The following is an 11980-nucleotide window of genomic DNA, read 5'->3' on the forward strand; positions in this document are numbered from 1 at the left end:
CACACACACACATTGGGCCTGTTTATTAGGCCCCCTTTACTGCTTCGTGGGGACTTGAACATGAGAAGTGCTGTCTTAGGTTCACCCAGCCACAGGCAGCGAGGGACAGTTTGGTGCCCGGCCTTCCTCATTGCCCAGTCCACTCTGCCCCTGCCTGGTTCCTCAAAGCCAGTCATCAGGACCTCAGCTGAGCACCATCCCAGCTCTTTAGGGAAGTGACCTCTGTGCATGTCCACTGCACCCCACCTTCCCTGGGAACAGCTCCCCACTAAACCTGGGCAGGTCTAGCACCCTGTGTCCCCTCCTCTCTCCACACCTTTGTGTTCATGGGCTTCTGCATGCTGAAGAGCCCATACTGGAAGGTTCCCGTCTTCATGACCACACCTATTAAAAGCAAGGCCAGGGAGCTTTGGCTCTGCCATCCCTCGGGGTGCGGCCAGCCTGGGAGCGCCTTCTCGCCTTCCCCCCGTCCCAGAGCTGGCTCTGGGGGGCCCGGCTCTCTCTGGAAGATGGCTTCTCCCAGAAAGGCAGCTCTGACTTCCGTTTCTCGGCAGCTCCACAGCTGCCTGTCCCTTTGGCTCGGGGTGCTGAATTCCATCACGTCCCCGGCCCTGGGTCTGGACCCACACCATGCTGAGATTCCAGATCCCGGGGGCCTGAGAGCCCTCAGAAAGCGTCCAGTGCCTGGGAAAGCTGAGAGTCACCCACAGGAATCCTTCCCTCCCACCTCTGCCTCCTCCTTCCCAGCTGTGTCGCCTCTGGCCCTCCTGCCTCACTGCCCAGCTGATTTCACACTTCCTTGGGTTGCCCACCCCCACCCCTCCCACCATGGGAGCCTCACTGAGCTCCTCCAGCCCCCTCCCACCCAGCTGTTTGGGCAGGCAGCCCCAGTGCTTGGCCAGATGCTGAGGCCCCCGTGTGGAGCAGCCCCTGCCCCCCAACCCCCCTCATGGTCTGCAAACCTGGGCCCACCTCACTCCTCTGTCCCTGGCTGCGGCCCAGCTTCATGCCCTCTTCACATTAGCCAGATGGCCCAGCCCGGCTGTGCTCCAGCGGTAGCTGCCAGATCCAGAGCAGCAGTCTAATCCCTCCTGTGCCAGGGCAGAATGCAGACGGGGGGAGGCCAGAAGGGGAGGTGAGGAAGGGTCAGGCCGGGCCAGGGCCACGGGCACCTCCTTTGCCTCTTGCCGAAATGGTGCCCATGTGTTCTATCCCCTCACCTCTGGAGGACGGGGTGTGGGCTGTGATGCCATCTTGGTGGGGAGCATTTAGTTCTTTTGCTCATTCATTCAGTCAGCAAACATCTGCTGAGCCTGTTTGTGCCTGGCCCTGTGCACAGCAGTTTCTCAGATAGACATGGTCACTGCCCGGGGAGCCCACAGCCCAGCAGACTGTTGCATCTCTCTTGGCAAAGGGCCTTGTGTGCTAGCTGGGTGTTAGAGAATTCTTGTCCCATGCTCAGACTGCGATCTCCTCCTGTCCTTATCCATGAGTCACATCTCTGTCCTTCCATAGGCCCTTGGCGTCATCCCTGTGGATTTCCCTTCTGGGGCCCATCATGGCCCGTGCTGTCAGCACTTCAGTCCTGCCTGAGGGCCCATGAGGCCCTGGGAGGGTGGTTTCCTGAGGCTGAGGGGTGTGGGCATGACGGCCCACCAGAGCACCTTCCCTGGGAGTGACTCCCGGGGCTGGTATTCACCTGAAGGTGTTTGAAGTCGGTTCTGTCTTGGGCGAAGACCCAAATGGTTCAGCAGCCTCCACATGCCCCTGCCCCACCCCTGCCTGGCATCTGCCTCCCCCTCAGGTGCCCTGGCATCTTGCCCTGCCCCTCTCGTCTGCCTGGAGCCCCCAGACAGGCCTGCCGACTCTCATTCCCAAGACCTCTGTCCAGAACTGGAGGACAGACAAGGCCGGGCCATGAGCTCCCTTCTGGCCCCTCTGGACCCCTGAGGTCCTCAGCCCTTGGGGTGGGGGCTCAGAGGGCCGGCTTGAGGCACCACTCTGGCCCCCTCACCATCCTCCCCACAGCCTGCAAGGGCGAGGGTCCATGCGGATGCTTCTCAAAAGGACTTGGATTGTCCCAGGGGAAAAAACAAACGAGCCCCCAGTTCCTCTCTGGCTGCCCCCCGGCCTAATCCAGGACAGCTGCAGGCCGTGCCCCACTCCTCCTGGCTCCTCTCGGTCCAGCCCTTGCCGGCCAGCACCCTTGCTGAAACTCCGCCAAGGTGCAGAGGGTAGTAATCTACTCTCTGGTTCCCACCCTGGGGAGCAAGCAGTTTGGGGAGGAGAATTGCAAGCTTGCCTTTGTGGTTAAGCCTCCTGCCCTAGGGCTGGGTGGCCGGGCCGGTAGAGTTGGTCTCCCAGGCTGCCCACCTCTCACTTGCCAACGCCAGGCCTATCCCAGGGGTGGGTGGTGGTGCCGGACAAAGGAGCCGAGGAGTGGCTGAGATGAGGAGAGCGCTGGCTGTGTGCCCGCTCTTCTGGAGCACTGAAACGAGCCCAGCCCCACGCAGCACAGGTGCTGGTGGTCGTTCCTCTTCACAGAGGGGAAACAGGTCAGAGAAGTGCCCGGGCTGGGCAGCTGGTGGTCAGCTACCTGGTGCCTTTGCAGAGCTGAGGAGAGGGGCCTCTGAGCTGCCCAGCCCTGCCAGCATAGCTGGCTTGGAGCAGGGCCCCTTAGGAGCTGCGTCCCAGCCCCTTCTTCCCAGGCCAGAGTTCCCCTTGGGTTCTCTGCTTGTTGCTTCGGTTGCTTGTTGGCCTTACTTGAGCCCTTGTTCTGGGCTATGTAATTAGCCAGGCTCCAGGGCTAATAACAGTGTTCCCCACTTCCTTCAAAGGGCCAGGCCAGCAGAAAGCCTCAGCGCAGGGTGTGGCGCGTCAGTGTGCGATAGGACCACCACCCAGAGGGAGCCCAGCCCCAGGAGCCAGAGTGCAGGCACAGGGCCAGGCTCCCAGAGGAACCCTGACTGCACGCGCCCCCTCCCCAGCCCTACTGAAGCCTGGGCTCCAGCCCCAGCTGCTTCTCCATCCACAGCACCACCCTCCAGAAGTGGTGTCTGCTCCGGCCATGGGGCTTCTTTCCAAGAAGGCATGCTGAGCTGAGAACACGCAGGTTGAGCCAGGATATGTGTCCCTGGCCCCCTGGCCCCAAGGCGTCTCCCAGCTCCATCCAGGCCATAGCTGGGCGAAGAGGTCCCTGGGGGGCAAGGAAGAAGGTCCCGGGGAGTTTCTACCCTTCATAGCCAGGCAGGATGTGGGGTCCTTCTGCCACAGTCTGCCTCCAGCTTTACAGCCCCATGGCTCCGGGCTCTGGCTGCCCTGCCCCCCAGCCGCTGTTGTCTGAATATACCCTGCTCTCGGCTCCCACCCCAGGGAAGGAAGCCATGCTGAAGCAGCGGGACTACGAGACGGCCACCTTGTCGGACATCAAAGCCCTTATCCGCAAGCACGAGGCCTTCGAGAGTGACCTGGCCGCGCACCAGGACCGCGTGGAGCAGATCGCAGCCATCGCCCAGGAGCTCAAGTACGTGTGGGCTCACAAGCCCCTCCACCTGCTGCTCTTCCTGCATCCCTCCCGAGGAGCGGTGGTGGCAGCAGCACCCCAGGTCCAGCCTGCCTCAGCCTGGCGTGGGCCCCCAGCCCTGTCCACCTCCTCCTTGCCAGGGCCTGCGATGGGCTTATGGGGCTGTGCCTTGGGCCTAGCCTGTCTGAACCCTGGACGGCATCTACATGCTCCTGGCAGAGGGGCGGCCCTGATTCCTCGGGCTTCAGGGGTCCCTGGGGCTCCACCTCCCTGCCTGCAGATGGGACAGGCGGCCTGGCCCCCACTGCCCCCACCCGCTTCTCCCGCGGGGAGTCGGCCGCACAGTGAGCCCATTGTTCTGCCCAGCCCCTTCCCTCTCTCTTGCTCAGAATACACTTATTGTAAGAGCTTCCAGGCAGCCCAGTTCCTTTCCCTCCCTTCCCGCCCCAGTCAGATAAACTTGGGCACACAATTAGTACACTGAGCCTCCGGGGCCAGTGAATGGGGCCTTATTCCGCCCGGGCCGCAGCCAGCAGCAGGGAGGGCCCGGGTGGGAGGCCCAGGCCATGACTTCATGGAAAATCTGCAGGCCCCAGAGGGCGCAGGGCTCCCAAAATAGCCATCTGCTCAAAAATAGGATCCTTGGCTGGAACTGCCCTTTCCACGGATGCCCCTCCCCACCACATTCGCCCCAAGTCCTGCTTGTCCCTACAGGGCTGGGGCCCGGCCGTGATGCCCGTGGGAGCCCGCACTGGCAGGGCCCATTTCCTCCCTGGCTCACGCTCCCCACCGCCTGCCGCTGTGGGCTTCTCGTGTGCTCACAGGGACTCAGAGGCACCACGGACTGGGACCCATAGCCTCCCTCCTGGGCACTGTTGGGGGTCTCCTTGGGGTCCTGCGGCCTCTCCTAGGATCAGGCTCCTACATCCGGGCATGCCCAGGCTGAGGATAGTGGCCAACAGATGCTGGGGAAGCCCTTGGAAGCTGGTAGGAAGCAGACGTGGGATAAATTCTAGGCCAGCCTCTCCTCAAGCACTGGGAGCAGCCATATGAAACCCATTAGCCTGAGTGGGGAGCAGGCAGTCACTCACAGCAGCTTTCTGGACAGTGGGCTGTTTGAGGTGCTCTCTATCCCCCCAAGGGTAAGTAAGAGGGCCACGGGCCACCCAGGGTGAGCCTGGTGGGCATCCTGGCTGAGCATGGACTCATGGTGTTGACAGACACTCAGAGCACTGTGCCCTATGTGGGCCACCCCATGCACAGAGAGGCCAAGGAGCTTTCCCAGGCCCACACAGCTAGGGAGTGGTTGAGACAGGCATGGAGCCCAGCCTTGCTGTCCTCCCCTAGCCCTGTCTGCCCGCCCCTTCTCACCAGACAGGCGATGACCACCTGATCCCTACATTCCCTGGGTGCTCCTTGCTCCCCACCCCAAAGGCTCCTTCCTGTCCTGTGACTCTTGGATCCTGCTGCTAAGAGTATCCAGGTGCCTGGACCCCGGAGATGGGGACCCCGGCACTGACAACAGGACTGGAAGGGCAGGGGGCGTGTTGGTGGAGGTGGGGACCAGGAACAATGAGAGTCCATATACCACTATTTGGAGTCCCTGTGTGGCACACACGGTTCAGCACTCCACTACTAGCCTAAAGGTTGGCGGTTCAAACCTACCCAGAGGCGCCTCAGGAGACAGGCCTAGAGATCTGCTTCCGAAAGGTCACAGCCCTTAAACCCCACGGGGCTGCCATGAGTCAGAATTGACTCCATGGCAACTGGCAACAACCGCGTACCACTGTTTACCTTATGTATTTTTTTTTCTTAAGTTTTTGTTTTAAATACAGATCGCTTCGAATGAGACTAAGAAATCGGAAAGTGTGTAGGGTAGCCATGTATTGTTTTCTGAGTACCCATTAAGGTCTATGCGCAATCTTAAATAAATAGCTATTGCTGCTTTTACTCACTGGGTGCCAGGCACTGTTCTAAGCATTTTAACCCAAACCCAAACCCATTGCTGTCGAGTCAATTCCAACTCATAGTGGAAGGAGGCCTGGTGGCGCAGTGGTTAAGAGCTTGGCAGCTAACCAAAATGTGGACAGTTGGAATCCACCAGCTCCTTCTTGGAAACCTATGGGGCAGTTCTCCTTTGTCCTATAGAGTGGCTGTGAGTCAGAATCAACTTGACGGCAATAGGTTTTAAACATTTTACGTGCATTAATTAATTTGTTCCCCACCGTAACTGTCCCCATTTCGCAGATGAGAAAACTGAGGTATCCATAGTAGGGGAGCCACCCATCCAGGGAACACACAGCTAGAAAATGACAGAACCAGAATTCACACCTAGGGAATCTGGCTCTGGAGCCCATTCTATTAACCGCTGCACTCTGCTAGACTTTATTTAAATTAAAAAGCGGCCCACATATCAGCTGTGGTTCAAGGCCCGCACTCAGGGAGCTAGCCTGCGGGGAAGAACGAATCGTGAAGGGGGTGCCAGGAGGACCCCTGCCCTCTGCTGTTCCCTGGCCCCCTTGGGCCCCCTGGGGGTGCGGTGGGCTGCAGCAGGAGGGCGGGTCGCCAGCTGACATCCTTCAGCGTTCACTGTCCCTGGGACTGGGCGGGTGGGTCTGAGCGCACCCCCGCCTGCGCCACGCTGGGTCCTGGGACGCGGGGGCCCACCGCTCTCTGCCCGGCCCGCAGCGAGCTGGATTACTACGACTCCCACAACGTGAACACGCGCTGCCAGAGGATCTGCGACCAGTGGGACGCCCTGGGCTCTCTGACCCACAGTCGCAGGGAAGCCCTGGAGGTGAGGCGGGAGGTGTCCCCAGAGTCCTGGGCCGCCTGCCCTTGGGTCTGGGAAGGGGCGTGGACCAGGGAGCCCAGACCCCTATCTACCCAGAGGGGACCTCCTCTGTCCCCCAGCCCCACCCCTGTGCCCCACCTCCTCCTGCTCAGTGACTGACCTTCCCTCCTGCGCCCGTCCCTCTCCCCGACCCACCGCACACAGAAAACGGAGAAGCAGCTGGAGACCATCGACCAGCTGCACCTGGAGTACGCCAAGCGGGCCGCCCCCTTCAACAACTGGATGGAGAGCGCCATGGAGGACCTGCAGGACATGTTCATCGTCCACACCATCGAGGAGATCGAGGTTGGCTCCGCCACCCCCGCCTGCTCGCGGGACCCCCGTGAGGCTGGGCCGGCCCCGCTCATGTGCCCTCCTCCCCCCAGGGCCTGATCTCAGCCCACGACCAGTTCAAGTCAACCCTGCCCGACGCGGACAAGGAGCGGGAGGCCATCCTAGCCATCCACAAGGAGGCCCAGAGGATTGCCGAGAGCAACCACATCAAGCTGTCGGGCAGCAACCCCTACACCACCGTTACCCCCCAGATCATCAACTCCAAGTGGGAGAAGGTAGGCTGGGGCCCGGCAGGCAGGGGCTGGGGCTGGGCCGGCCCAGCGGGGGCACCCCCCTGACTGCGCCCGCACCGCGTCCCCCAGGTGCAGCAGCTGGTGCCAAAGCGGGACCAGGCCCTCCTAGAGGAGCAGAGCAAGCAGCAGTCCAACGAGCACCTCCGCCGCCAGTTCGCCAGCCAGGCCAACATCGTGGGGCCCTGGATCCAGACCAAAATGGAGGTAAGGCCCGCCCGCCCCACCTGCCCAGTGTCCAGGGAGGCCCCCTGGCTGCTCCCTGGGGCCAGTGGACTTGGAGGTCTGTTGGGCCTGGGTTCCCGACTCCCACCGGCCTGCTCGCCTTGTGGGACTAGGAGGGTCCGCAAGATTATAGGCTAAAAGCAGCAGTGCCATCTAGCGGGAAACTGGGCTGAGGGGTCGGACGGACGTGGGTTTGAGCCTCGACTCTGCCTTTGACCCATGAGCACCGTCTTACCTCTGATCCTCAGCTGTCATCTCCAAGATGGGGGTGGAATTTGCTCAGTCCTCCAGCATATACTTTTTTGTGCGCCGCTCTGTGGCCGCCCACCATGGGCCCCGCAGGCGTGACCGGGGCGGTCAGAGCAGAGACCCCCAGCGTGCTCGCTGATGCCCCTCGTCACGCAGTCACAATGCTGAGTAACTGGCCGCCACCATCTGAGCGCTCAGCACGTGCCAGGCACTGTGCTGACAGGGAGCAGTCTTGTGCTGTCCCAGAGCAGCCCGTGAGCGGGATTGTAGGTGCCTGGCAGGTCGGCCCCGCCGCTCAGCGCGCGGGTGCAGCACAGCCTGCTGCTGGGAGCCAAGGGTGTGGGGTGCTTGTGGCCGGCAGCACAGGTGCTGAACCCAGCCAGGCCTGAGCCCACATCCCGACTCTGCCTTTTACTGTGATAAGTTACCTTCTTCAGGCCTCAGTTCCCACGTGCACAGCCACACCTGTCCACCAGGCCTCCCCAGGTGGCCTGCCTCACTGGCATGCAGTACACTTGGCCTAGAGAGCCTCTCAGTCATGGCTGCTGTTACCACTAGGGGGCAGTACTGGAAGGCCCAGCCGAGAGCAGGAGGCCTTCCCGGTGTTGGGGGGACCCAGTGGGCAAAGGCCCAGGGGCAGGGGTCCCGGCAGTGACCTGAGAGGCCTCCTCTGGTGGCCAGTTGAGGCGGCGGGGCTTCCCTGGCCTCACTGCACCTCCCCGGCGGCACCCGCTCTGTGCAGGAGATCGGGCGCATCTCCATCGAGATGAACGGGACCCTGGAGGACCAGCTGGACCACCTGAAGCAGTACGAGCGGAGCATCGTGGACTACAAGCCCAACCTGGACCTGCTGGAGCAGCAGCACCAGCTCATCCAGGAGGCCCTCATCTTTGACAACAAGCACACCAACTACACCATGGAGGTAGGGCGTGCCGCGCCGGCCCGGCTGCCCGCGGCCGCTAGAGGGCCTCTTCGCGAGAAAGCGTTACGTGCCCCGTAGACCCCAGACCTGGCTGCTGTCTGCTCTGTGTCCCGCTTCGTCCTGTCGAAGCGTGGATGGAGAGGTTCCATCGGCACGTTTGTGAAAACCGCCGTTTCCCTCCTGTGCCCTCCCATCACCCCGACAGCGTGCCTCTCAGGACAAGCCCACCTGGGGGGGGTGGGGGCGGTACTTGCCCCTACGTAGGCCTCAGGTCCACCCAGCACGTGTGGGCTCAGCTGGCTCCAGCTTGCAAGAGCCGACTGTTAAAAAGTTGTAGGGATTTTGCAATCTGGCCGTTGTTATTGTTAGCTTGAAACCGTCCACGGTGGGAGGATTTACCAGGTACGCCGTGCAGACCAGCAGATGCCACCAAGTCGGCAGGGTGGTTGCTTCCCCCGGAGAGCCAGCTGCTAACCACTTACCAGCACGCCTCCAGGAGCGTGCAGTGAGGTCCTGGCCCGAGTATCTGGGGTCCCAGCCCCTCTCCTGCATCAGTCACTGGGATGTGTACTGCAGTGACTTGAACCCTGCTGGTTGGCTGGAGGCAGGAGGAGACAAGGTGCCCTAAAATGAGGGTGCCACGGCCTTGTCCCGTGTGAAGACGAGAGATGGGAAGGGGAACATGGGCCTGGATGCGTGCTGGGGAAAGAAAGAGGCTCCAGGCCACCCCCTCCCAGGAGGGGGATCCAGCATAGCACCCCTGGTCCAAGCTCCCCTCAGCTGTGGCTCCAGTGTTCCCAGGACCACTGCCCGGCGCAGCAAGCAGCCGTGCTCTCTCTCCTCCCTCCCAGCACATCCGCGTGGGCTGGGAGCAGCTGCTTACCACCATCGCCCGCACCATCAACGAGGTGGAGAACCAGATCCTCACCCGTGACGCCAAGGGCATCAGCCAGGAGCAGATGCAGGAGTTCCGGGCATCCTTCAACCACTTCGACAAGGTGAGCCGCCCCCGCCCTCCTTGGCGTCCTCCCTCCCCAGTGTCGCCGTCCCATCCTGCCCCCCTCCGTCTTTGCATCTGTCCATTCGTTCACGTCCGTGAGGCTGAGCAGCAGCCACCGCTCACGGGGCCCGGTGGGCCCGAGGCCTGGTGGCTGAGGGGGTGTGGAGGTGTAGGCTCAGAGGGACCCCCAGCACAGCTGCCTGACAGTGGCGGGGAGGGGCTGCAGCCTGGCCAGCCTGCTGAGACCCTGGGAAGGATTAAGTCCCGGCACAGCCAAGACACCAGACCTGGCCTGTGAGTCGGTCCACACACACGGCGTCTCACAGCTTCCGATTCGGTCTGGCACTTCTAGACCTACGCGGCCGCGGGCCCCTTGAAGGGCCCTGAGCCCCAGTCAGTGCGTGTGTGCATCCTCAGCTCTACTCAGGCAGGGGACCCACATGTCCTGAGCACCCCAAATCCTGAAAGCGAGGAGAGGCCTTCCCCCGACCCCCACAAGCCCTGGGGCTCCACCCTCCATCCTGCATCACTCAGCTCCCACCACCGCCCCGGCCGCCCTGCAGGAAGGCAGATGAAAGGGGCCCAGCTCCGGATGTGGCTCGGCCCCCCACCCGTCACCTTGTCCGTGTCACCCTCTAACTATGTGTTTCCCTCCCCCGTGTGTCCCCTCCCCTACCCTGTGCATGTGGCCCCGGCCCCTCCCCGCTGTCCGCCGGCCTGGTCCGCACACCTCGCTCCCGCACACCTCCACTGGGATGCCCCGGCAGGACCATGGCGGGGCGCTGGGGCCTGAGGAGTTCAAGGCCTGTCTCATCAGCCTGGGCTACGACGTGGAGAATGACCGGCAGGTACGCGCTCCCCTGGGCCCCGGCGGACTTGGCATTAACTGCTCTTCTTTCTCTCTCTCCTTTTCTCTCTTCCCCACCCTCTTGCCATTCCACCCCTCACCATCGTGTGTCCCATGTCACCGGCTCTCTCGGCCTCTTCCCTGCCCCTGTGTCTCTCCGGACACCTTCCCCTTACCTGGTCTCTCGGGGCCTCCTCTGTCTCCCCGCTCCCTGCACTGTCCTTGTCCCCTGCTGTGCACATGGGCGGGCCCCTCTGGCCTCTCTGGGTCTGCCCCCTCTGCTGCCCGCGTCCTTGGAGCAGAAGCAGACGGGCAGCATGGACGCCGACGACTTCAGGGCTCTCCTTATCTCCACAGGATACAGCCTGGTACGCTGGCCCTGCCTCCCCCACCTCGCCGCCACTCCTCCTGCCACCCCCTCCGCCTCCAGGGTCTCCGAGTCCTCAGGGCCGAGGATGGCGGAGCCTGACCCCTCCTCCTTGGCTGCACCCGCTGGGCTGGGGTCCCTCTCTGACTCCCTGTGCCTGCCTCCCTTCCTAAATCTCCAGGGAGGCCTGGTCCTCCTGGCTCTCTGCCTTTCCTTCTTTCTCTCTCTCTCTCTCTCTCTCTCTTCCCTGCCCTCCAGAGCTAACTCTTGAGCCTCAGGCTGAGGAGCAGTAGACCTGTTCGATCCACACCCAATCCCCTCTTCCCAAAAGACATGGGAAGGGAGGGAGCAAAAGGCACTGCCCGGCCCACGGCTGGGGGTGCAGGCAGCTCTGTCCGCCACCGTCAGCCCCGGAGCCAGGACAGGAGAGGCTGGCCGAGACGGGGCTGTGCAGCCTGCTCTCCGCCGGGCCTGGCTGCCCCGCCACACTAACGTGCCCCCCTTCCCCGTCCCCTCCCACCTCACAGGGCGACGCCGAGTTCAACCGCATCATGAGCGTAGTTGACCCCAACCACAGCGGCCTTGTGACCTTCCAAGCCTTCATTGACTTCATGTCGAGGGAGACCACAGACACAGACACGGCGGACCAGGTCATCGCCTCCTTCAAGGTCCTGGCAGGGGACAAGGTAAGCGAGAGCCCTGAGGCACGGGGAGGGGTCCTTGTGGCAGAAACGGTGGCCAGGCCCGGGCGGGCGCCTGGGCGGGCGGGCGGTGCCTCAGTGCGTCCCTGCCGCCCCCAGAACTTCATCACCGCCGAGGAGCTGCGGCGTGAACTGCCGCCCGACCAGGCCGAGTACTGCATCGCCCGCATGGCGCCCTACCAGGGCCCCGACGCGGTGCTCGGTGCCCTCGACTACAAGTCCTTCTCCACAGCCCTGTACGGCGAGAGCGACCTCTGAGGCCCCCAACAGCGAGACCCTGACCCAACCCCTCCTCACGGCCCAGGAGGGGCTAGGGGAGCCCTCGCCCCCTCCTGCAGCGGGCGGGCTCCATCGCTGTCTCCTCTGACTCTGTATCTATGCAAAGCACTCTCTGTCAGTCCTTTCTGGGGGGTGGGCAGGGTGGGCAGGGAGGGGCTGGGGCAGGCTCTCTCCTCTCTCTCGCTTGGTTGGCCGAGAGGTTCTTCCCGCCCTGGCAGGGGTGAGTGAGACTGTTGGGGTCAGTGCTTCTGGTCTGGTCAATACAGATGTGTTTTGTTGTGGTTTTTAAACTAAGTGGAGGGGACAGTGGGTCCCCATGCAACACAAGACCCCTCGTGCCCTGGGGATGCCCCACCACACCCAGGTCCCCCTCTGCCCCAAGGTCCCTTCAAGGTGTCCCACATCTAGGCCAAAGCCCTATGTGCCTTGTCCAGGAACGCAGGCTGGCCC

The 11980-nt window shown here is 62.7% G+C and overlaps 1 protein-coding gene across 1 annotated transcript in view; it reads left to right on the forward strand.

Annotated features, from left to right (window-relative positions):
• Positions 1-11643, forward strand: part of ACTN4 (actinin alpha 4) — a 77357-nt gene extending 65714 nt beyond the window's left edge. Inside the window, exons 11-20 of the mRNA XM_023742309.1 lie at positions 3330-3523; positions 6212-6320; positions 6522-6662; positions 6743-6925; positions 7013-7147; positions 8157-8336; positions 9188-9334; positions 10104-10184; positions 11078-11236; positions 11351-11643. Coding sequence (XP_023598077.1) covers positions 3330-3523; positions 6212-6320; positions 6522-6662; positions 6743-6925; positions 7013-7147; positions 8157-8336; positions 9188-9334; positions 10104-10184; positions 11078-11236; positions 11351-11509 — 1488 coding nt within the window. The 3' untranslated portion in view covers positions 11510-11643. The remainder of the gene's footprint in view (positions 1-3329; positions 3524-6211; positions 6321-6521; positions 6663-6742; positions 6926-7012; positions 7148-8156; positions 8337-9187; positions 9335-10103; positions 10185-11077; positions 11237-11350) is intronic.
• Positions 11644-11980: the final 337 nt, after the last annotated feature.

This window comes from Trichechus manatus, unplaced genomic scaffold, assembly GCF_000243295.1.
Source record: "Trichechus manatus latirostris isolate Lorelei unplaced genomic scaffold, TriManLat1.0 scaffold00207, whole genome shotgun sequence".
In the NCBI taxonomy this organism is placed as follows: Eukaryota; Metazoa; Chordata; class Mammalia; order Sirenia; family Trichechidae; genus Trichechus; species Trichechus manatus.